The sequence below is a fragment of the Pleurodeles waltl genome, chromosome 3_1, assembly GCF_031143425.1.
Source record: "Pleurodeles waltl isolate 20211129_DDA chromosome 3_1, aPleWal1.hap1.20221129, whole genome shotgun sequence".
NCBI classification, from domain to species: domain Eukaryota; kingdom Metazoa; phylum Chordata; class Amphibia; order Caudata; family Salamandridae; genus Pleurodeles; species Pleurodeles waltl.
This window is the reverse complement of record NC_090440.1, coordinates 1,628,727,483-1,628,752,693: the sequence shown is the minus strand read 5'-3', so window position 1 is coordinate 1,628,752,693 and position 25,211 is coordinate 1,628,727,483. Positions and strand designations below refer to the sequence as shown.

General features: G+C 41.1%; 1 protein-coding gene across 1 annotated transcript in view; it reads left to right on the top strand.

Moving 5' to 3' along the window:
• The window catches only part of LRP2 (LDL receptor related protein 2), a 363,947-nt gene that overhangs the window by 160,771 nt on the left and 177,965 nt on the right, over nucleotides 1-25,211 (top strand). The window contains exons 23-28 of the mRNA XM_069225286.1: nucleotides 5,370-5,489; nucleotides 5,577-5,693; nucleotides 7,503-7,880; nucleotides 10,698-10,946; nucleotides 19,807-20,018; nucleotides 23,918-24,102. Coding sequence (XP_069081387.1) covers nucleotides 5,370-5,489; nucleotides 5,577-5,693; nucleotides 7,503-7,880; nucleotides 10,698-10,946; nucleotides 19,807-20,018; nucleotides 23,918-24,102 — 1,261 coding nt within the window. The remainder of the gene's footprint in view (nucleotides 1-5,369; nucleotides 5,490-5,576; nucleotides 5,694-7,502; nucleotides 7,881-10,697; nucleotides 10,947-19,806; nucleotides 20,019-23,917; nucleotides 24,103-25,211) is intronic.

Sequence of the window (25,211 nt, the reverse complement as noted above, 5' to 3'; positions counted from 1 at the left end):
CGGCCCCAGTCGGCATTGCTGTCACACACAAGGGCCTCTTAACATGTAGCTCCCTCTGTGTGAGAGCAATCATCTGTTTCCCTGCCTTCATGTCTGCAGGCTGGGAAACTGACAAAAACGTATCTCCCAGCAAGCGAGGGCTGTTTGACAGTTCTCGCTTCTTAGGAGCGGAGTTGTGTTTGCTGACAGCTCCCACAAAGTCAGAGCAAACAGCTATTTCTTAGGGTACCCGGGACATAGCAGGAGTCAGCCTTGGGGGTAGTGGTCCACAGGGCCATTATTGGCTCCAGGAGGGGGGTGTTGCATGGCCCTCCCCCTTCTGCTTTCACATGCCAGCCCAGGGGAGATAGTGGTCCCCGGGGCCGTATATGGCCTGGGAGGGGGACCGACCAGCCCCCACCCAATTTCAAAACTTTTTTGGGCCCTGGGAGGTGGGCCCTGGGTGGGGGTCCACGAGGCCTCACCATTACTTTCAAGTTAGCCCTAGGGAGATGGTGGTCCCCAGGGCATGGAGGGGTCCATGAGCCCTCCCTTACTACTCCTCATTTGTCCTAGGGGATATAGTGGTCCCCAGGGGGTCTGTGTGGCACCTCCTTTACCTTCAAGTTCGCCTCGTGGAGGTGGTGGTCCCAGGGGCATGGGAGGGGGTCCATGAGGCCCTCCCTATTATGCTCATTTGGCCCCGGAGGGGTGGTGGTCTTCATGCCTGAGGGTGGTTCACCCGGCCCCAGCCATTACTCTGATTTAGCACCAGGAAAGTGGTAATCCCTGGGGCTCAGGAGGGGTCCAGGTAGCCCCCCATCACTAGGTCCTAACTATAGCTACCTAGTGGCAAACGCCACCAGGTAATATATATATATATATATATATATATATATATATATATATATATATATATATATATATTCATATTTCACATTCCATATATTCATTCTTTCTAGGGGAGGAACCTCCAAATCCTTCCATTTTTTTAATATACTCCTAACCTGCCTTTTCCACTACATATCCTATGCCGTAAATCTACGCATACCTCCCTTTACCGCCCTTTATCACTACCCACCCCTAAACTCTAACCTTAATATTTTATTGAAATTATTGTTATGTTTTTCCTTTTTGGGGAAAAACCCCAAACTGCACCCTTTTTTTATTAACTCATAACCTTCCTTTACCACTACCCACCTCTAAACCCTAAAATTACCCTAACCACCTTTTACCACTATCAGCTCCTAAACCTGAAAACGTATCCTTACATATCTGTACCATTACCCTCCCCTAAGCCCTAAGATTACCTTTAGCACTCTTTAACACTACCCACCCTGAAGCCTAAATGTAACCTGACAGTTATTTGTAACATGTACCTGTATGTATTTAGGAGAGTGTGTGTGTTTTTATATACATACTTATATATATTTATATGTATGTATATAATATAGACTTACCTTACCAATACACACATACCATGCGTGGAAGAAACACAAATACGTCCCTGCATGATAAAGTCATGCGTGGTAAAGCCATTGCATGTAAAGTCATTGTTGTAAAGGAGTTTTGCTGTGCGCTTGTGGAAACCGCCCACACATGTTGCATACTTTAGTACCTCTTGGCGGTCCGGAGCTTGGTGTGAGTCCAAAACATGTACTGAAGCTGCAGCTGTATGTCCAACTTACTTCAGGTTCAAACCTTGCCCACCACTGACTGAGATTCACTCCTCCTGTGGCCTAAAAAGTGTTCCCTGAGATTGAAGAGAATGCCACAGCTGTACTTCCTACATTGGCCCAATTATTAAGCAAAGTAGAAATGTTCTGTTTAGATTGTGGACTCCCCCTAAAGAAATAAGAAATCTCAAATCTGAACAATAGCTTCAATTTGTTACTTGAGGAGCTTGGTGGGCATATTTGCTGCATTATATAGGGGGTTATTCTAACTTTGGAGGAGTGTTAATCCGTCCCAAAAGTGACGGTAAAGTGACGGATATACCACCAGCCGTATTACGAGTTCCATAGGATATAATGGACTCGTAATACGGCTGGTGGTAAATCCGTCACTTTTCCGTCACTTTTGGGACGGATTAACACCTCCTCCAAAGTTGGAATAACCCCCATAGTGTTAAAATGCACTTTCTATAATGCCACAGTTTACTGAATGCAAAGGCAGAATGAATGAAGGGCTGTTCTGACTTCTCCAATTAGTGTACTTAATGGGATAGGGCTCACTGCTTCCTTTTTGTAAATTGTTTTGGAAGGGTGTTCTGGTATTCCAGTGATGACAGCTGAGCATTACCTACACTGTAACTGTATGATGCAAGCAGCTAATTCATAGTTCCCATGTTTACAAAGTTCAAATAGAGGCCAAATGAATGCCTCATGACTGACATGCTCGAACCACCCCAATGAAATGCGAGGGGTGAAATGGACTTTGGAAGGCATAAAGCCAGACATTGAATGAAATAGGTCATTTTTGGATCGCAAATGAGTCATTGTCCATCCTGATGAGGGACAGTTGGCAGCTAAGGTGGATTCAAGTTTTTCAAATTTTACTCAGTACAATGTTTCTTTGTCTCCCAATATTTTACCAGGGCCATAATTTGTTTGACGCTATTCCAATTTTGCATGCAGCTCACCTAGCAGCAAATCAAAATAAAGCATTAGAAAAGTAAGGGACCAGCCGGCAACCTTCACTTCCAGGCGCCTGACGGGTCTCTTCTGAGATCCACCCAGTGATCTGGAGACGCAATTAAAGCCTCTCAAGACAGTTGTATAGAACTGAATAATAAGAAAGCTTTATATATATATATATATATATATATATATATATATATATATAGTATCTTTCTCTATTTTCTGAACGATGCTTGTATGTATTTCTTTCTCAATGGCCTACTAGAGTAAAAGGGTTGCTTAGCATGATGCTGTTTAAGATTACAAGGCATAAGCAATTACCAATTCTTCTTCAATGAAGTAAGATTTATTTACTGTGAACTCTGGCATGACCTCTGAAGTCAACGTAGCTGTTATTGCACATTGTCTTTAGTAACCTAATGTGTCCTGCTTGAAATATTGGTGGTATCAGTGCTTTCTGCCATGTTTTCATTGTAGTGTGTCCCTTGCAGCAGTCAGCCAAACTCCAAATTCATTCTTTACATTTTATTTTAATTTACCTTATTCCCAAAGTTAGACATCACATAAGACTTTGAGTTGCAGTTCCTAAAGCACAGAGACCAACATAAATGGGTGGTCTCTAATAGCTAGTGATAAGTGTATGGACCATCCATTATGTGATGGTTTTTCATGACAGATGGAGAACCTCAGTTTGAAAATCCGACCAGTTTCACATAATAGCCATCAACGTCTGATTATATATGATAGTTGCATAGGGGGAAATGAGTGTTCCTCCACAATATTGATTTTTAAATATAATCCTGCCAAAATAATGTATCAATAATATTGGCTACTACAGTATTGCGGTGGTATGCATAGAGCTCGATTGGAGAAGTAGGAAAATAATAATTGTAGAAATATTTTTTTTTTAATGTTTCCCCCTCTTTTGTTAAGAACATGCTGCAATGTAAGTTCCTATAATGAAGTTATGTTCCGTTTATTACCACACTACTGAGCCCTGTTACAGACAGTATTTCAACTATAGCTAGATAATTCCACAATCTGCTATGAAACGCTTGCAACTTCAGCATTATATATCTTTTTTGCTCATGACTCTTTTCATAAACTAAATTAAAATATGCAGGGTCTGGCACACCTATTAACCAATCTTCACAGCACCTTTCATGCACTTTCATCTTGGCTCCTTTCTGGAAAGTTTTGGGGAAATCCATCAAATGGGAGCTGAGAAAAGATGGGGGTCCCAAAACGCGTTTTCCCCATTCTTTTTTTATTGGAACACTAGACACAGCTACTGCCCAAAAGGCTGAGCAAAATTACACCAAATTTGCCAGAAAGCAAGATTGAGGCCCAGAAAGCATGCTTTTTGTGATTTGGTATAATTGCATTAAGTAGTTTTCCGAGACATTAAGGTTTGAAAAATATTGCTATTTAGGTTCCACAGGGCTGACAAATCTCAAGACACGATCTGATTGACTGGCACCACATTAACAAGGATGTGGCGGCAGCCATCTTAGGACTCTGAAACTTAGTTCCCAGTCCTGAAAAAAACAATCAAAAACAATATAAGGGGCAGGCCTAGTGTGGTCCCACTCCCTTATCCTCTGTAAGGCCTTGGGGACCACATCCCCAGGACCGATATGTAAATAAGTGAAAGAGGCATGATCCCCCACTACCCTGACCCTCCCCGATCCACTGTATGGCCTCAGGGACACAATCACCCAGGGACGGCTCTTGGACGGTGTGTCCTAGGGACCTCAACCCACAGGACTCCATGCTTTCCCTGCCTACTAAAGCTTAAGCAGGGAAGTCTAAGGTGCTCCCACCGACGGGAGCAGAAAGCTGTTCTCGCTGGATGGGAGCACAAAAGTATCTGCCTGCCTGTGCTCTTGGGGGCAGGGAAAAACACAGAATTACTCCACCCGGTGTGCTGTGCAGACATTGCGTATTTCAAGGGTACTGGTGCACCCTGCGTGTGGCAGCAGTGCCACCAGCTCTATGATGAGCCGGTGGCAATGCTGCTGCACCTTTCCCATTGGGCTGACCAGCGCAAACCTTGGTTTCTGCCGGTCAGTCCAGTGGGAAAGTTGTAATGGGGCAGGTGGGGAGGTTGCCAGCATTGCGGCGACCTCCCCATCAGGAGTTTGGCGGATGGATGTTTCCTTCCACCAAACTCATAACCAGCCCCTAAATCCTTTGCAATTTGTACAACAGTCTTTAAGCATAGGGTTATCTAGTGCCAACCTTGCAGAGCTGAAACATGGCAAAAGCGTTTTACCACTTCAGGCACAGCATTACAACTTTGGATTAGTAATAACCAGAGTTCCTTGCTGTCTTTTTTGTATATAGACAGACACACAGACACACAATTCCTCACTCACATATATGTTTTTCAAGGTATGGAAAACATAGTTAATCTGTATTTATCTATATTCACCTTCATCAAATTGTAGGATAATATTTTGTCACTCGATTTTGTGACATATATCCAGGCATATCCCACACAAAACTGCTCTCGTCCACTTCCATCTCCAGTTCTGAAATACGAATCACTGTTAGGGAAACTGTGGCGATAAGTTGCTGTCCTCCTCCCAGACAGACCAACACTTTCCTTGTCTACTTTCATTTGGTGGGCACGGGTGGCATAGATGGCTCGCCCAGAAACCAAAGACAAAGTTCAATCATTGTTGTTCCCTAAAGGGTAAAAAAGGTGAATTGAGTGAATAGTAATTTACTTTTGGGTGTTCTTGTCAGATTTTTCAGGGACGTGCCAACCAGGTCAATTCCAGTGCCCTGACCATCGCTGCATTGATCCATCATACGTCTGCGATGGGGACAGAGATTGCGTGGATGGAGCTGATGAAAATGGATGCAGTATGTTTCTTGATACGCTTTCAATACTAACTAAATAATCTAATTTTGAGATGAGATGGAGACTAACCCTTTGATGCCCTGTTTCAGGCTATAACTGCACCGGCACACAGTTTAAATGTGCAAGTGGAGATCAGTGTGTGAACAACTATTACCGTTGCGATGGGGTGTTTGACTGCAATGATCACTCAGATGAGACTGGCTGTCGTAAGTATGATATCTAAAAATTTAAAATGTGATCAAAACACTAAACCAAGCAAGTACAAATACACAAATGCTCAGATTATGATAATTTAGAATGTATTATATGGCTGAAATTCTCGGATGTGAGATATAAAGTACTAACCTTAATTTGTCTTCTGTGGAAATGTTGTTACAAAACATGGTGTGCAGTTGAGCTAAAATTGCAGCAGTGATTACGCCGCTATAATTTATGAAACCATGGATAAACAGAAACTGAGTTAGGTGCAGCAGTGAGTATATAACAATTAGGGGAACTTAAACCTCTCTATTTTTAAAAACATGATCTCAGTGCCCTGGGCAATGGAATTCTGAATCATCTGCACTTAAGCCTATAGAAGGACCATAAAGTAGCATTCAAACAGTTGCTCTTTATTGTAAGCACACAGGGAGTGAGGTATTTATGAAAAAGGTCTGGTATTGTTAGTTTTAATGTGAAAAAGCAAACAAGGAACAACCTCCTAGCATAAAGCACCAAGAGACAATGTAATATTTTGATGATTTTGGTTCCGTACAACATATAGTGCAAACAAAGTAAAGGCTATACCCTGAGGTTTTTTTTATCTCAGGGGATTTGTTATGTAAGCCCTCTTTTCTGCCAGTGGTTGCTTTTATTGCCACCGTTTGCAAAAGCAGAAGGTAGAACTGGGGCACTTGTCACTATTCGAATATTACAGTGGTGCCAAGTCTAGAGTTGTTCCAGGGATAGTTACTACTAAGCACACATTTGCCAACTGAGCAATTTCTACACCACTCAGTTACTAGTTGTTTTTTTTCAAATTCGTTCAGTAGTGCTAATTTAGTTTACAAGGGCATTTCCCTAAATTGAGCCTTTGGCCCGGTGTTGATGTTGCTACTGAACTGAACTATGGACTGCCAACATTTATTTTTTTAAAGTGGTCAATATGACAGAGACAGTCTAGATTGCTCACTGTACTATGTTATTACATTATAGGCTTACACATTCAAAAGGCTTATGGAATACAAACTGTTCAACTTCGAAGACATGTTATGATTATAAGGAGGAATCTATTGAACAGCTTACTGGTCTATGTCCTGCCCTACTGGACTTGAGGATAAAATAAATTAGTCTGCATTTGTTTTTGCTAATTGCAGGACAATTAGGAAAGCTATAATGTACGGTTTTTCTCCAAATGACTGCCAATCCATTAGAAAACTGGCTACATTTTTAGATCTTATTTACTAGCGCTTTTAGAAAAAATTAAGCAGGAAAGTTATATTTATGAAAGTTTTACATATTTAGCATTTTTTAATCATTTATGTATCTCAGTTTGTGTGTAGAAATGAGGATTCTTATAAACTTTGTTCTGCCAGATTTTAAAAACACAAAGACAAGAGACAGGAAGTAATATTACTATATGTGAACACTTCCTATTCCTTTCCAATATGTTGTGTATCTGCCCTTTTCTTGTACACTTCAACATTTCGGGCCTTCCTAAAATGACTTCTTGCATTTTATCGGTCAAACAGGCTCAAGAAGAGACTGCGTGTTAGCTTGCAATTAAGATGGCATTGATTAGAAATATCTTTAAAGATCATATGACAGAAAGATTAATGACATATTCATATCTTGTTTCAAAAGTTTAGATACAGTTTATAAATTGTGGTTTTTGGCACACATTGTAAGTGGAAAAGTGTCTACTTAAAAGTGAATTAATCCTTGGTGTAGCTTGTATCAATAAAACTGTGACTTTAATTGTATATTGAAAAATTGTAAATACACATTTTCAATGAAACTAACCCTTCTCCTTGTAGCCACCAGACCTCCAGGAATGTGCCACCACAATGAGTTCCAGTGCCAATCTGATGGTGCTTGTGTTCCTTCCCTCTGGGAATGTGATGGCCATCCTGACTGCATTGACGGCTCTGATGAACATCATAGCTGTCTTGTCAGGACCTGCCCACCCACCCGTTTCCGCTGTGATAATGGCAACTGCATATTCCGATCATGGGTCTGTGATGGTGACAATGATTGCAGGGACATGAGTGATGAGAGAGATTGCCCGGTCCCGCCGTTCCGCTGTCCCAGCTGGCAGTGGCAGTGTCCTGGTCAAAACGTGTGTTTACCTCTCAATAAAGTGTGTGATAACACCCCTGATTGTTCCAACGGAGCTGATGAGTCTCCACTCTGCAGTAAGTAATTCATTTGCATGTTGTTGACAACATTTTTAACACTTGATATCTAGTAACAGGAAAAAAATGCCACTACTTTCTACAAATTGTCCTACAATATCTTGTCACACATGAATGCATCTTTACTGTGAAGTCTATGACGCAAAATGAGAGGTTGCATCCTCTCTACAGAGACGTGTCCCAATTATATTTCAGAGTGCTTCTCTCATAGGTGATAGCAAGTTCTCTGTATCCCTTCTTTAAATCCAACTCAGCTTGAAATGTTAAGTCCTCCTCATTCGTTAATATTCTTTGCACAACCAGCAGTATTTTAAGCATTTATGTATGTGTCTACCTGAGGTCACATCTATACTATGGTAGTCTTTTGATGAGTCTTCTTGATAGTGTTTTAAATTTAGAGAAGTCCTTTCCGGAGCTTTAGTGCTTTCGGGTGTATATGCATGCCTCAGTAAATGATATAGAAAACTTTCTATTTTTATTATTTATTTGTTTAAGTATTTTTTGTATACTCTCAGTTACGCTCTTGATGTGGCAATATCACCAAATGTCTCTCTGTTTGTGTTTTCTTAACTCTAGTCCTCTTCTGACAATAATCACACAATGCAAGAAACAAATCAAGGTGGTGGGGAATTTCTGATTGTTGTGATTACACTACTGATTGATTTCACTTAATTATCTCTTTTCTCTCTTTCCTCTTTTTAATCAATGCCTATTTTCAGATGAACTCAAACCAGGTACTGTGCACTGGTGAAAAGTATGTTTGCATGTAACAATAGACTGCCTCACGTAGACTCTGCTTGCAAACTAGTTTAGTTTAGATTTACTACTTTGTGATTTATTAGATGGCTATCAAGTCTTGGGGATTGTGTTGCTATTATGCATGTTTACCTTTGCAACATATTGTTTTGTAGTTTCTATATCCAAGCTGTACAATATAACTAGACTTTACATCCATTATCCGTTTCTAACATATTCACTAACCCACTGTGTGATTTTCCTGTAGAATCCGATTGTTCACTTCCTTATCTTTGCTGACAAAAGCCAGTTTCATATTGACATCTCTGAACATCATACCATAGAACATGCTGAATTCTCTCATAACACACGTGTGATAGACACATTGCTCAATGGTCATTTCCAGTTCCTGGACTCATACGTATCCATCGGTCGTTTCCCACTATGGCCTATGATAATACACAAGAACACTGACAGAAGAAAAGCACAGATTAGTGCTTATGTAACCTAGTTGCAGAGTAATTTAGTCATGGTACCCCTAAATATGGTGGTGAAGCTGTCCCTATGACGTGGCCAGAGGTTGCTATGACTAGGCAGCCCTGTGTCTGATATGTCACAAAGTGAAGGAGTTTACACAGGTGGAGCTAGTTGAGGCTCCATTGGTAGAAGCCTTGTGGTTTCCCTACCACCCTACAAACTGCAAGGTTTGGAGTGGGGATATGATGATGGATTTTTACTAATTGAATTGTAGGGTCTATTAAAGCATTAATCATCCCTCTCTTAGCCTCCAATCTAACCAATCTAACTTCATTTCATTTTCCATTTCCTTTCCATCATGCATCATGCTAAATCACTTTTCAAAGTGATATCAAGATAGAGTATTCCAAGAGTGGGCTCTTATGTATCTATCTGTGGGTAGGTCTCAATTTCAGGCCATCTCACTGTGGTAAATGTGACCATAGGCTCCTTTTTGTGCTCCAGTGCTGGTTGTCACCCCTGGCTTCCCTCAATAAAAAACCTCTTAATAGAATACTCTCTGCATACTGGTCACCAGCAGGTTCTGTTTGCAGAACAGTCTACCATGGACCCATTCTGAAAGAAGCACCATGGTATCATTGCCCCATTTGTGGAGCAACCTTCCATGGGTGTCTCTCGCTAGAATTCTCCCCTACATATGTGACTGTACCACCTGTCCATAGGTTTCACTCTAAAATCCAGCCATGTTTACACTTCTACATGAAAAGCATTTGCTAACTAGTTCCTCTTTTTACAGCAATCTCCCAGAAAAACATGGTTGGTAACTTTTTGTCCAGCAACCTTCCCTGAATGCTGCTCTGGGTAGAACTCACTGGTTCAGGAGCTTCTCTCATGTTGAGCTTGTGACAGTGGGCCCTTTTTGTGCAGAAAAACCCTTACCGGAACACTCCTTTGTGGTGCATAAGTACATAGGACCTTGTCTATACCCTCTTCTTCCCTGTGCCAGTTTATATGTAGCACCAATACATGGCTCCTAACTCTGAAGCACCTGTCGTGAGCTCATATTTTTGTGATTCCCATCTATGTGTAATTTACGGGTGCAACCATACACCGTTCACTGAAACCACATAAACTTATTTAGGGCTTTCTACACACAACCCAAAATTCAAATCGCACCCGCTAATTATTAGGTTCCATGGTGTCCCTTGTCCATACATTTTTAGAAAGTGCTTAGGTGACCTCAGAGCTAGACATTAATAATTACAATAAATATGTAATAACATGGACATTTGTTGTTCTAAACTAATGCCTTGTTGTTGATCCGATGTGATCAAAACGAATTCTAAGAAATGAAAATTTACTTGAACTTATTTTCCTATTCAGTTTCTTTAAAGAGAGACACTTCACAGGCTAGCACCTTGAAAACGGTTCTACTTCTGAGCTACTATAATTAGTACTACACTTCTCCACTTGCAACTTTTTGCATAAATGAAAACTTGAGTTTGAAAACATGCAGACAAATAGTAATTTTATAAAAATAAAAAGAAAACATCAATTAAAGTATACAGTACCGAAAAGTAATTGTGATATCTCATTCCACCCCAGATGAAGAAAGCTGCTCTGACAACAACGCTGGCTGCACTCATACCTGCATCCAGGGTCCTTTCGGGGCACAGTGTTCATGCCCTGTTGGGTACCAGCTCACCAATGATTCTAAGACCTGTGAAGACATTGACGAATGTGAGCCTCCTGGTACCTGCAGCCAACGCTGTTTCAATGAACGCGGTTCCTTCAGGTGCTACTGTGAAGACGGCTACATACTGGAACCCAACGGGAGAACTTGTAAAGCAGCAGGTGAGAAACACTAACATATAATGATGTATTTATCTGCTGTGGATCAGTAGACATGGGCAGTCCATCTCAGCCTTCGTGGCACATCAGGCTAGGAGGCATGGGTTCAAAGAGAATTCAGAACGGGTAAGTATTTTTCTCTGAAAATTAGCTTGCTAATTTCAATATGGACGATAATAGGTTGTGTGTCCTTCTGTCAACTCCTTGGACTAAGAAGCCAAGATTTGGTCAAACTGCATAAGCCCTCAGTAAAATCTTGCTAGTACATACTCCGGTGATGCCCTACAGTAGTAATGGCAATTATTAAATGCAGCAAAACTGTGGAAATGTCCAGTAACATACTTAGCAGCAATTTTTACCACTTATATGCATCGTCTTTGCCTACTAAGGCTCCTACTATTGGATTCCTGTGTTCTAATCCCAACTCTGCCTCTTGGACACAAATGATGTGATTCTGGGCCGATCACTTTATCGCCCTTTGCCTTGTACTGTAAATTAGTATTGTGATGTAAATATGTCAGATGCAAGAAAACTATACAGTGCCTATTACCTGTCCTTATCAGCCTGTTAATCACAACTTGAATTCTATAATCTAGTTTCAATTAGACATTTGGATCCCACACACACACACGCTACTATTCTACATACAGGACCTCTTGTTTGAGGTGTCCCTTTTGCAATAAAAATGCTCTCTATAAAGTACTTCACTGCTTTTTGGAGATGCGTTTCTGTTATATGAAATATTTAAAATAAAATACACCAAGAGAAGGATTTGATTGCAAGAGTGCATAATATTGTTGGGGTGATGTTGTAGTCGAGAGATGGTGGGACTTCCCACATAAGTTATATATTTTGTCTGATGTATGTAGTATTGAGTGATTGTCAAAGTGCTTTACATAGATTTTTGCTATTCAAATACAGTAATAATCCCTGTTGAAGCAGAAACATGGATACTCGGGTTGTACGTCAGAATACCATAATCAGAAATATTGTCTGACATAAATTATAGGCCTTATTACAACCTTGACGGTGGGGTTTCCTCCATCACAAATATGGTGGATATCCTGTCCGACGTATTGTGATCCCACTGTATTTAATGGAAATCGTAATACGGCAGATGGGATATCCAACACATTTGTGATGGAGGAAACTTCTCAGTCAATGTCGTGATAAGGCCCATTGTGTCCCTAATATTTTATACAAAAATATCCCATTGGGTGTAGATTTTCTACTCTTAATATTAATATTAATATTTTAAACAATATTGAGGATATGAGATTTGTGTAAGACAATATTTTGACTACGATCTAGTGGTACCTCACCGTACACGGGCGCCTAGGGGCCAGGGGACTAACAGTATGTGTTTGCTTCAGGTGTAGCACAGGGTTTAGTTTTACAAAGCATTTGCATTGCTGCTGCCTGCACAAGGCCCGCATAGGGCTGGAAGAGCTCTGGGAGCACACGTTGAATAATTATTATTATTTTAAACCTCAAGCAGGCTGGTATTGTGCTTCTGTTGGAGACTCGTTTGCACAATGAGGAAGTAAATATTAATAAGAAATTGAGAGGGCTTGTGGTGCATACACCTGCAGTAAGAACACAAAGAGGTGTATGTATCTTGTTCGCTGAAAGCCTGTATATCAAAATCCTAGTATCAACAAGAGGGACACTAGGGCGAGATGGCCTATAGGTAAAATAATTGAAAATGTTAGAGACAGAGCAGCACTGAGAAGACTGAAGACAGATTTGCAATTGGTGGACTTTTGAGAGTAATCCATCCAACTGTTAGAGATTGTACCTTTAGGCAAAGGTTCTTTTTGAGGATTCATTGTTTAAGTTGACATTTCTCTGGAGGAATAATCTCAGAATGTATCCATGAATTCCATTTCTCGCCTATGCACAAATGGGAAGTCTTGTATACTTAGATGTGGTGGTATCTGAGAGTAGTGAATAAAACCCTATATTGTTGAACCATCCAAAATGTATTTAATCTCTCAGGACAGGGCACCTGAGGTGAAAATAATCAACTCTGAATTGAAGACAGTGTAATGTGCTTATGATATTTCGCAAAGCCTTTTGAGCTTGACGAGTCTCTTCCTTATGTCTTGTCTTCCATTAATTCTGATGATAATTTTCAGGGTGCAAGGAACAATAGGAGAAGTTCAATATCTCACTATTTTCAAAGGAGGTATTTAGCACTAACTTTGAGCAGTTTACTGTGTTGAAGAAGAAAATAGGAAGTGTTAAAGGAATTGAATCCTAGTGGATTTGACACATTTTGATCTTAAATTTGTATCTTCTTAATTCTTAAAATCCACAGTATAAAGAAGTTGGATCAGTCTGGTAGCTTCTTACTGGTTAGATGTCGTTATTCTAAGCAAAAGCAAATGGATAAATGAATTACATTGTTTAGGGACAGAATGCTAAAACTAAAACATCTTTCAAAAGATAACTGCTTCTAGGGGAGGATGTGATTTTTAGTATAGGTATGCATATTTTTATAGGCACTCAAAGAGTCAGGCACATTTTTTAAATTGAGGCCTGTGGGGCGTAGATGGAGGTTTTCAGATTTTTCACACCGAAGATATGCATATTTAAAAAGATGTCCTGCTCCAGGAAATGGTGGATGGGTTAGCCAAAAGACACTTTGTGCTTGTCCCCCAGCATGCTATCCGGATTACCACAATTGCTAGCAGCCAAAAAGTGTACTGCCTTTCTCAAAACCTTCTATCGTCTTTCTACTGTTGTCTCTGCTACTAGTCTTGCATTCCTGGTACATTCCATCTTACCAATTGAATATTTTAGTGAAACTCCATTTGTGGTATGGTTTCCAGAGAACCCAACCTGGGTTCTAATCAACAGCAAATTGCATTTGGGTAGAAGCTGTAGCATATTTACTAATTGGAATACAACAGAATTCAGCTGGCTCATTGAGGTTGTTTAGCGAAATGCCAGCAGCCAGTCACATCTTTCCAGGAGTCGCCTATGTCAACTGCTTTCATTACAAAACCATGTTGATCTTGTCACCTGTGGCAATAATGTGAGTATAGTAAACATTTCTTATGCCTCCCGCTTTAAATATTGTGAAGCCTAATGTTGGTCCTTCACAAAAACATGGATGTCAAGACCATAGAATCAAAAATGTTCTACCATGCATGTTCCATACCAATATAATATCATAATAATCACATATCTGACCAGCAATCAAAGGCCTGTCTACTTGATAGAGCCTGTCTAACTCCAGTGTATCTCTAGAACACATAATGGTTTCTTCAGTGTCGAACCTTTCAAATAGACCCGGCCTTTGAACAGATTTTCCCCATCCTTTTTTCTTTGTGATCTGATGATCATAAGCTGAATGATCTCTGCTTCAATGAAGTGTCATAAGGTTGAAGCGCTGTTTGTAACCGAGCAACAAACTGACGAGGCACTGTGGTTAGATGTAGGCACTATGAAGGTAAAAATAATGAGCTCTGAAGCTGCCCCTGAGTTGAATGACATGCGGCCATTCATTCAAATCTTCCAGCTAAGCCTCACTACCAGGCCTGGCTTTAAACCTTGTTGTTGACTCATGCACTTTCCCAGGCCCACCAGATGCTGTTCTCTTTAAAAACAGTGCACCTTTTGTTTTCCTGTGCGCCACCACTACTTCTAAAGTTCCCCAGTGCTATGATTGGCCTTTCCTCTGGTTCCATCTTCTTTTTTAAGAAAAAAAATCAATTTGGAAGTGTAATTCAAACTTTAGAAAAGATTCTATCAAAACCATAACAGATATATCTTTTGCATTTTTTTTTTTAGTTTTATATGGTGCAAATTTGGCCCAACAGCACAAGCGCTTTACTTGAGCACTGGTTGAAACAGTGGGGATGACCCATTATTTCTGGCACTATTACTTTTGTACAACCTTCTCAAGGAAGAAGTGCCAGACGTGCACGATGAGCCAAGTATGCTGTTGTGACCAGCATCTCTAGCAGGTTGGGAGAAAGTTTATTTGTGAGCTCTGGCCTTACACTCTCGCTTTGGAGGTAGATTTCCAGTGCTTACAAGTGCTGGCAAAATTCTCTAAATCGCTAATCCAGTGGCAAATTTAGCCACTTCTGTAGAGGAATTTCAGCAACCCTTCCTGAGAGCTCAAAATATGTCATATTTTCCTCTGCCGCATTGATGGTAGGTTTACATTTTCTGCAGTGGTGAATAGAACTTCTTGGAAGAAAAATTTAAATCAATACTTTAATTCTTTTGTAAAGTTACTTTCTAAATAATTTTAAAATTAATGCAAGTAAAAGAAAAATGGGTAAAGAGGAGCTTTTTTTAAACTACATCATAGCATTAACGTTATTTGTTTTAACCCACCATTCGAACTGTGGCCCATAATTATCAAGGTTTTGCGTCACTCTTGCGCCACCCAAGGGGGCGCAAGGGCAGCGCAAAGCCTAAGTGAGATTTATAAAGCCATGCAAGGCCACCTTGCATGGCACTGCATGGCTTAATAAATCTAGAGTAACGCAAGGCAGCGTAAATTCCTGCCTTGTGTTACTCTGCAGCAGGGAGGCGTTCCATGGGTGGAGCATAAATGTTCCCTTGCATCCACCTATGGATTTTGATGCATTCCCACATTTATAATTAGTGGGAAAGGCGGGAACGCCTCAAAATGCTATGCCTTCCTAAGTGAGGTGTAACAATGAGAAATACCTTTATGTCTCTTTGGTTTTTCGCTTTCTACGTGCGCTGCATTCTGTATCACACATAGAAAGAGGAAAATGCCTCTGAGGATTGCTTCTGTGCAGGAAGGTATTCCTTCCTGCGCAAAACCAATCCTGCCTACAATGCAGGTACCCTTGTAAAATGACGCAAGGGTGCCTGTGTTGCTGCTATGCAACCAGTAGTGCACCCACACTAGGAAAGGAAGGGAATGTGCTGTATGATGGTAAAAATGATGTATTCCTGCCCAGGGCCGGTTCTAGGATTTTTGGGGCCCTGGCGAAAGGGAAGATGTGAGTCCCCTGTAATTTGCATGTGACATCAGAAGAAGTGACACCACAGAAAGTGAGGAGTTTTAATCTTCTTTGATATCACCAAGTGACCTAGTGTGGATATGAGTTACATAGATAAAAATATAAATATGCAAGTGAAATAAGTGTCTATCTTAAAGCTGTATACGTGGATTACACTAGTCGCATTGAATGGAAAAGGTAGGCATAAGTCTCACAAATATGGATTTCCTTACTCAATGTTAACTGATTGTTTCCACATTAGTGCATGATAAAAGGTCCAGAACACTGCAGAATATTAATTGACTGGCATCACTATGGTAAAAAGTATGCAACCGGTTTCAGCTCAATAAATTCTTCATTTGATTTATTCCTTTCATTTGGATCTTGTACTGCCACATTTATGATGGAAAAATGAAAAGTCGAGTTCCAGAATGCAAGAAAATAACAACAGAACTACTTACATGTTGTATAAATAAGCACTTGGGACCTCCTCTGGTGGAAGTCTGTGCTAGTGAGAGTTACAATTTTCATATAAATCCCATATACTGTGACTGATAAAAAGTTTGATGATGGACTTATTTTAGAACCATTTGCGAGGATAAGGCAGTGGACAGCTTTGGTGTGACTGTTCATACACGTGTGCGTGTTTGTTACACCAGTATACCAGTACTGTTTATTCCTGTTGCTGCTATAAGATGAAGGTTTAGGCCTTTGTATCATCTGGGCAGAGAAACAATATCAGCAATTAGGTTTTGCCTCAAGGGTACTGCGAAACAGCTCCGTTTCTTAGCTAAAAACTCGAAGCTGATGTCTTACTCATCCCTGGAGAATTGGTCTTATATACTCTTAGAGTCATTAAGAAGTTCTTGCATCACATTGCTGACGGGCTGTTACTAAACTGCTTTTGCTGTGATGATGAACTAAGGGGGATTGCTCTGGTGGACCCACTATAGGGGCCGCATTATAAGTGTGTCAACAAGTGGGACTTAAAATAAAGAGTCAGACTTTGTTTATAGGGGCATTGCATAGAGCTGCAATAAGTTTGCCATACTGGGAGGTTAGCACTGGCTGGCAGGGGCCACAAAGTGCTTTTCTCTGCGGCGCTCTTGAAGAAGGCACTGAAAATTCACTATTGCACAATATATTTTGGACACCTTACCTATTGCTACATGCCCACTATACACCTCAAGCACAGCTTATTGGTCTAAAAGGCTCTCCTTATAGCCTTAAACTTAAAACAAAACATGCTACAATTTATAATTACTAGTGTAACATTTAAGTAGCAGTGGGGTGTCACTCAAAATGTCATACATATGATGTAGATATGCCATATGTAAACACACAACAAATATAGAAATATCACAAATAGGCAAGGGAGAGCTAGGAAATTAAAATACCCCTCACTTTTAACCAAAGCTTTTATTGCACCAAGCAAGTCATTGTAACCTTCCCCAGAGAGCTCACTTGCCTCTTCAATTTAAGCATCCATCCATTCATCCTCCCATCCACCGCTGAGTTCCATTATTTTCCCTCTAAATTCTGTCATCCATTTATTCTTTCATACATCATTGTCTTTCACCATTCTGTATGTCTATCCATCCTTGTTCCCATTCTTATCCAAACCTATCCATCTGTCTCCAAACCTAGCCATCCATCCATCATTTCACTCACCCATCCCCCGCCAATCTATCCATCCATCCTTCCTTTCACTCATCGATCCACCATTCCACATATCCATTTACCCTGCGACCCATCCATTTAGCAGGGTGTTTACGGGTCATGCATGATGCATAGTACCAGGATGTGAGGTGACTGTGACATGGCGTTGTGGTTCCTTTTTTTTCTCTTCACTTTTATATAGCAGGAACATGGCCTCGAGGTCTTTGGAGTGCTTTACAAAAGAAGCAATCCCATTGCAAAAGGTCGGTGTTTTTTAGGCACCAGGAGATTTCATGATTTCCCCAGAATCACAGGATTTAGAGACAATTCCAGGACCTGTACCTGGTTCTGCACTTCCATTAAACTACTCCATGTGCTGAAGTTTCATCCCCTAGATTTCACAGCACTTGTCAAGGAGAGGGAGCCCCCCTGCCCTGGGCCACGCAGCACTGAATAATGGCAGCAAGGCCCAGGGAAGGGGGCCTCATACCTGGACCTTGCAGCCTGATCCAGCACATCAAGGTCCAGGGGACTGAGTTTTGCCAAAACCTGCCCTGCCATGTCAACTTTTTCTGGCTGGTCCCTTCTTCCCCAACCCACTTCTCCTCACCTGTTAATGTCTGGCTCATCCTTGGAACAAAGGGACCCTTTTTTGCCTGGCAACGCAATACAGAAAAGGCAGCAAAGGCTTCAGGGCAGCTTTATAAGGGAGGTGCTGCCCAGCCCATTATGTTGTGAGCCAACACAGTTGCTGCCTTTATTGCATCCCACTTCCCCACTCACTGTTTTCCTTTCCCTACCCCCAAAACCCTAGGAATTCCACCACACCCTTTGACCAGGGAGGTCAAGACACCTCCCCTGAAATATACATTTGTGATGTGATCGGATTGGGGAGGAGGCACTGGAGGAGCAAGCGGGCTGATTGATAGTGTTCCATTACACACAGAAGCAGGGCCCCATGTTTTCAACCTGAGCGCGGGGCCAGGGCAGCAGCCACATTGCACATGATTAGTGCCGACCCTTCCCAAACTCTTTCCTTCTCTTACTGATTCTGCCCGTAACATCCTCTTCCCCTTTCTGTTTCCTCAAGCCTCTTGCTCTTTGTTGCTGGTCTTCCCCCATTACCTTCATCTGTCTCCTCTCTGCTTTAGTTTTGCTGTCATCTCTCCACCCCTCTTATCTTAGTTCTTTTCTTTGCTATACCCCCTTCATATGTACTGCACTTCCATTCTCTGTAATTCACCCTTTTCCTTCATGCTAGGTGAATAGGGTAGTCACCTGGACAATTTCCTAAAGAAGCAAAATTTCCTAAAGCCAGTATTTTTAACCCTTCCCTGTACATACTTCAAATAGCAAGTATAAATCGAAAGTACTTTTAAATGTGTTCTAGAAATGTATTAATGATACCTGACTAATAGTTGAAGTAAAGAAAGGCAGGAAAGTCATGTAACAAATGAAAACATACATTTTTATAAAGTCCTATTTAGTACAATGTCTGGGCATTTGCAGACTCTTTAAAAACAACAATTGGCCGTTATTTTTCTCTTGGGAAGCTTGCAGCCCTAAGGTGACTAATGTTCATTGTGATGCATTGTGTTTCTGTCATTTTTGTGAGCCCTGCAGGATACCCTGCTTTTCATTTGTGCAGGGCCAGGGCTCACTTCACACCTATGGGCACTTCAAATACCCATCTAATCGCTGTTTTCATGCAGATACATCCATTAGATTACTGAAGCCCTTTCGGCCCATGGGTGCTAGCCCCCCTTCCTTGGGCCTCACAGCACTGCACTGTAACCTAGTCTTTTAAAAGGCACTGCTGCGAGGCCCCTCTTGCATGCTAACTGGCGTGGGGCCCTGGGCAGCTGCCCTCACTGCCCATACTTAGCGACGGCCCTGTTCCTGCCCTTTTAAGCAGCACAGCAAGGTGGCTTGCTGCACTGCGCTGTGTGAAAAAATGATAGATCTGCCCCTGTGGTTTTTGTTGTTCATCAGCCTCATCAAACTGATGAATCATTAGTAGGTCAACTAGAAGCATTGAATCAAAGAAACCAAGGATGTTTTCTCCTCATCTTTGAGCATTATTTATTTTAAACTATCTGAGCTGCTAAATTCTCACGCAATGTTTCTGGTTATTTTATTTTCTAATAACAATGTTCATGTTTTATTTGCGTTGAATCTTGAAAGCATCTGTTGTCTAATTTCTTTGATAGACTCTCAGAATTTTCTGCTGTTGGTTGCAAGTCGCAATCAAATAGTTGCTGCGAACATCACTTCTCAAGGGCGCAGTATCTCTGCTTTGGTTCGAGATGGAAGAAATATTGTGGCTATCGATTTCGATTCAGTTACAAATCGAATTTACTGGTCTGATACCACGCAAGATAAAATTTGGAGCGCTCTTCAAAATGGAACAGACAGAAAAGTGGTAAGTCTTTCCGAATTGTTTTCAGACCCGTTGCTATTTTAGTTTTTAATTATTATATTTATTTGTTCTCACCCGTGGCCTGGAAGGGGTGGTAGGGTGGTGACGGGGAGGGGGCCAGGGGAAGTAAACAAAAATAATAATAAAAAAATGAATGAACTTACCTTTTCCTGCCGCCGCCGGCCGCCTTGCTCCTCTTCTGATGGTGCTGGTATCCCAGCTGTCCCTGGGACAGCAGCACAGTCTCCCCACACAATCCTGGCACATCCCTCATGCTAAGTATGCTCTACTTAGCATGAGAGAAGTGCCAGGATTAGTCTGAGTGGCACACTGCATGGGCGTCTGTGCAGTTTCTCCAACCCCGCTGTGCAACACAGCTGGGTTGGAAAAACTTAAATGTGAATGACAGTTTGGCCAGCCTGAGACGGCCAGCCAAATTGGCATGTGCACTTAGTGTACTGTCCACTCCCCCACTTCCCCCTCTCCAATGGACCAGCCCCACTCCTCCCTGCACCTGCTGGCTGAGTCAGCAGCTGAAAAATAAAACAATTACAAAACATTGTTTTATTTTTCAGTTGCTGGCTCTTACCCAGTGGGGCGACGCCCCTTTGCCATTGCGAAGGAGCTGCCTCTGTTTGTTTTCCCATAAAAGAATAGAAAAATGTGTGGTACGCAAACGCAGTATTGTCTATAAGATGTGTTGCTACCGCTTTGAACTTGTGAAAAGTCGCCACCCCCGTTCCTAACTAAGAAAGGGTTTTTGACTCTTTTCTTCAGAGCATGTCCAGCGTCATGCTCAGTCCTCCAGCTGCCTGCAAGAAAAAAAAAACTTTATTTTGCATAGATGGGCCGGGATGAGGATACCACTTTCAGCAAAGACCTTTCATTTTCATTGAGAATTTTACAATTTTGGGAGGCTTTCAGCAGTAGAAAAAAACTCTCAGACAACCCTCCTCATTATCGAGTTATGCAGTCATAAAGTAACTTGTGCCGGGGTGAGAATGAAAGAACAGCTGCACATGGCTTCCCAATTATGTGAATACAATAGTTCATAAGAGAAGTAAATGCTAATTATCCAAACTCTCCTGCCAGGCCAACCCTCCATCCCGTGATGACAGTTCACTGAGTAATCTTCCTTTTCAGGCAGGTTCCTCCTGGCATGAGCACCGAATCTTACCCCCTTCAGTTCTGGGGGAGCTCAGCATGGAGCTGGATGATATTTGTGTCAGTGCCTTGATCCATTTGTTTTTACTGTAGCTTCGAACATGACCAATCATCCACTTCTCTTACACCATCTCTCTTGGTTTAGCATCCAGGATTCTAATAATATCTAGATTTGTGGATGTCAAGTTCCTACAACAAAATGTGACAAAGTCCGAGAATCTTCTGGAAATAAGGAATCCCATCTATGAAAGATGGTTCTAGCCGATGGTCTTTTGGTCATTTAGAAGTGGCATGTTCCAATGTCCCAATCCTACCCATCTAGTCGAGAATTTGAGCATTTTTGCTGATGCGTATTCTTCCACCGGCCTTTGGGTTGATGCCTTTCTACAATAACGTAAAGGCAGACTACTGTCCCTTCTTCCCACTGAAAATCTTAGTAGTAAACACAAGGTGATTATGCCATAAACTGACTATGTATTCCAAATGCAGTAATCAGGCTTCATTTGAGATTGAGAAAACCTGACTGCGTGACTTCACGGTTTCAGTCACTAAATTGGTCCTTGTCCGCATGACAGACATGTTTAAGCCTCTCTGTTGAGAGCATAGAGGAGAAATAGAACCACCTGAATTTTAAAATGCCAGTCCGCTTTACCATACACTCCTATATACTTGTGTCTTTCTGAAAATCCCCATGCACCAGCTAGACAAATCAAAGTGATGCCCCTTCAGAGTTCAGTTGAAAATCTATGTGACCTTGTGAGGTGAGTCTGAATGAATGAAATTTTGAAAGGCTTTGAAAGTATGTGACCAGTGCTTAATTCATTAAATAATGAGGGGGCCTAAAGCTCTGCTCAGAAGTCCGTGGGCTGTGCTTCTATATGTCAGCGCCTGAAAACCATGACTGCATAGTCCTTAATCCACCTCAGGCCTTTTTAATTCACTGCCAGACACTCTCTGCCCCTTTATCTCACTCTTGCAGGTCCCTGCTTACTCCCTTGGTAAAGTATATTCCGTTTTTCTCTACCTCCTTCTTTGCCCTTTGTGTGTGTTTCCCTTTCTTGCTCTTGGGAAATGTCTGATGAGAAAAATAAGTACCAGTCCCCATAAATGATTGCCGATGGGTGATTCAGTGTGAAGGTTTCAAGTACGTCAGGGGAATCGCGCATGTGCATTTAATACCTTCGGTCTTCTAAGATACTGTTGGGGTCAAAGTGCTGCATATACAAATAAATAACTTGACCGTCTTACATCATAGTGTGCCTCCCATTACTCACCCCCAAATCACTTCCCATTTCTCTGTGAATGGCCATATCATTCGGTGGGTGTAAAGAGCATGCATGAGAAAATCAGAGTGTTACATGCATTGTAGCAGTCCTACACGTAGCCTAAATAAGTCCATTCCAGGAAGAATTTTCTGGTGTAAACTCTAGGTAGAGGCAATACCAATTAACTGCCATAGAAAACATCCACAGATCAGAATAAAGGGGCACGAAAAAAGCACTTTTCTATAGTGTAAGTCTTATAACCTTGCTTTCTATAACGTCGAGTGGCTCATGCCTTGATGTCAAGCCCAATGATTCCCAAGGAATAGAATGAGAGGTTCCATAGGAAATTCGTTTTAAACAATAGAATCCAGTGGGACATAAAAGAAGGAGTACAGGTTATGCTCCCACTCATGTCCAATCGAAATTCAGTTTAAGGTTGTCTTCTGATATATTTCTATTGGCTTCTGGTTGAGATCAAACGTAAAAGCCTGTTTACTGGAACTTAAAGTAGCTTGTTGGGGTACCAGAGGGAGTCATTGGTTCACATCTAAAATAGAGCACACCTGCAGTACAGGATCAGATTCGACTTTGTGTCACTGTGGTCATTGTACAATAATGCAATTTCCAAAGACGAATTTGTATATTATCAATATTATGTCATTTAAAAAAATGTTTAAGGATTTGTAATGTATTTGTGTTATCTAATTACAATATTAATGCTCTGCTTTCAGAAATAAGCAAAAATAATATATGCTGTGATGACTCAAAACCTGATGCAATATCACAACTCTAATATTATAGCAGTGACATTGCCTTTTTTGTATTATCCATGAGACCCTGAAAACCTCTGGCACACTCCCACCCCAGTAGTTGAGGATATATGTGGTCTACATAACCAGAAAGGTTTCCCTGACACCTGCCATAGGCCCTGACTGGCACCAGTATTGACAGTGGTGCAAGGGCAGCTCTTCAGCTGGTGTATGATATGATGGGGGAAGACATCCCATGTGCATGTCTACTTCGATATTGGTGCTACAGCCATGGTGCTGCACAGCACTAGAAACATGGACTTGCTGAAAACCATTTTTCATTTCATAAGGGGCAATAGCACAACTGTGGTAGATGTATACTCCTACATCCTAATTGTTCACCATGATTTTCATGCTCCACTTTATTGACCATCTGTTCCTTCTTATTTTAGAATGTTGTTATTAAGCGCTTTCATGTTAGAACATTTTGTCAAAAACGTGAAGATATAGTTGGAGGGTTGCATCTCAGTCTGTAAAGTGAAGTGGCATAGATACACACAAAAGGAATGGTTGATATGACACTTGTTGTTTCTCGTCTCCTAAGGACTAGCAGTCATGCCCCTAGATGCAGAGGGCCATTCCATTCAGAGTTGAATATTGAAAAAGGCAATCTGTAGACTAGTCGTTCATTCCTAAACACATTTCTATCTTTGTTTTCAATTAGGTCTTCGATAGCGGTGTTACTGTCACTGAAAGTCTAGCAGTGGATTGGGTAGGACGTAATCTTTACTGGACTGACTACATTCTCGAAACAATTGAAGTCTCTAAACTGGATGGAACCCATAGGACAGTACTCATAAGCGAAAATGTAACAAACCCACGCGGTCTAGCACTGGATCCCCGAGACAAGTAGGATTTATTTGTCTTGTAATGTTGAACTACTATTTCTTTAAAAATTGCAGCCAGTGTCCAACAAATGTCAATGATAGTTTAAAGTCTGAATGCATTTCCAGTTTATTTAGTTATATGTGTGTAGCTGTATTACTTACTTGATGTCCATCACTGAAGCATGCTCTAATGGCAAAAAGTGTGTAGGGCAGTTACTTCAGATATCATAAGGTAAGTGCAGAACAGCAAGGTAAGATGAAATCAACAGGTGCTGAGAGTTTGAAAAAATGCATTCATTTACAGATATTAATGGACCCTAGTCATAATCTAATATAAAATCTGATAAGCAATGGTCACAAGTTAGGAAAAGAGTCTCATGATACAATGTAAGTTTGAGAATGTTATCTACACAAATAATCTGCTCCTTTAGCAGACATGACTTGAGGGCTAATGGAAACCTTGGTGATTGCATGCTGTTGGAATGTTCTTGCAAGGTTACCACAACAACACTAGCCAATCGTGGGAAGGCAGTCAATTTCTTAAAATCAAAAGAAATATTATAAACATAGTATCTACACGCCTACCTTGTCAACTTCCAAAGAGCAACAGAAACCTGTGCCCTGTCTACTTCTGAACACTGACAAAAATAATATTCATATGAATGTGTATTTCCATTTACACATATTATTATGCTCCAGTGCTTATTAACATATGTCAAATATGTGTCACTGAGAAGGACAGTGCAAGTTTACCTAGTCACAGAGATATACTGTATACCATAGTGGTAGAGGGATCTGTAGAATAAGGTTGGCAATTAGATTTATATCCACCAAGCAAACACCAGCAACAAATACATGATAAATTGAGAGGTGGCTTAGAATAAAGCTAGGTAGGAATATACAGGTCTAAGATCATCATGGTTGCACTATTTATTCTTTTCACCATGCTAGTAACAATGGTTACAATGCTTTGTTTCATCTGCCTAATTCTCACAGCTCATTCTCTCTTCTCTGTGCAAAAATATAATTATTTCAATAAATGTTTGAAAACCTTTATTCGTATCTTTCTTGTGTTTACCTGGGGCAGGCATTAATAAACAATGAAAGGTGTCAGATGCTTCCACAACTTCC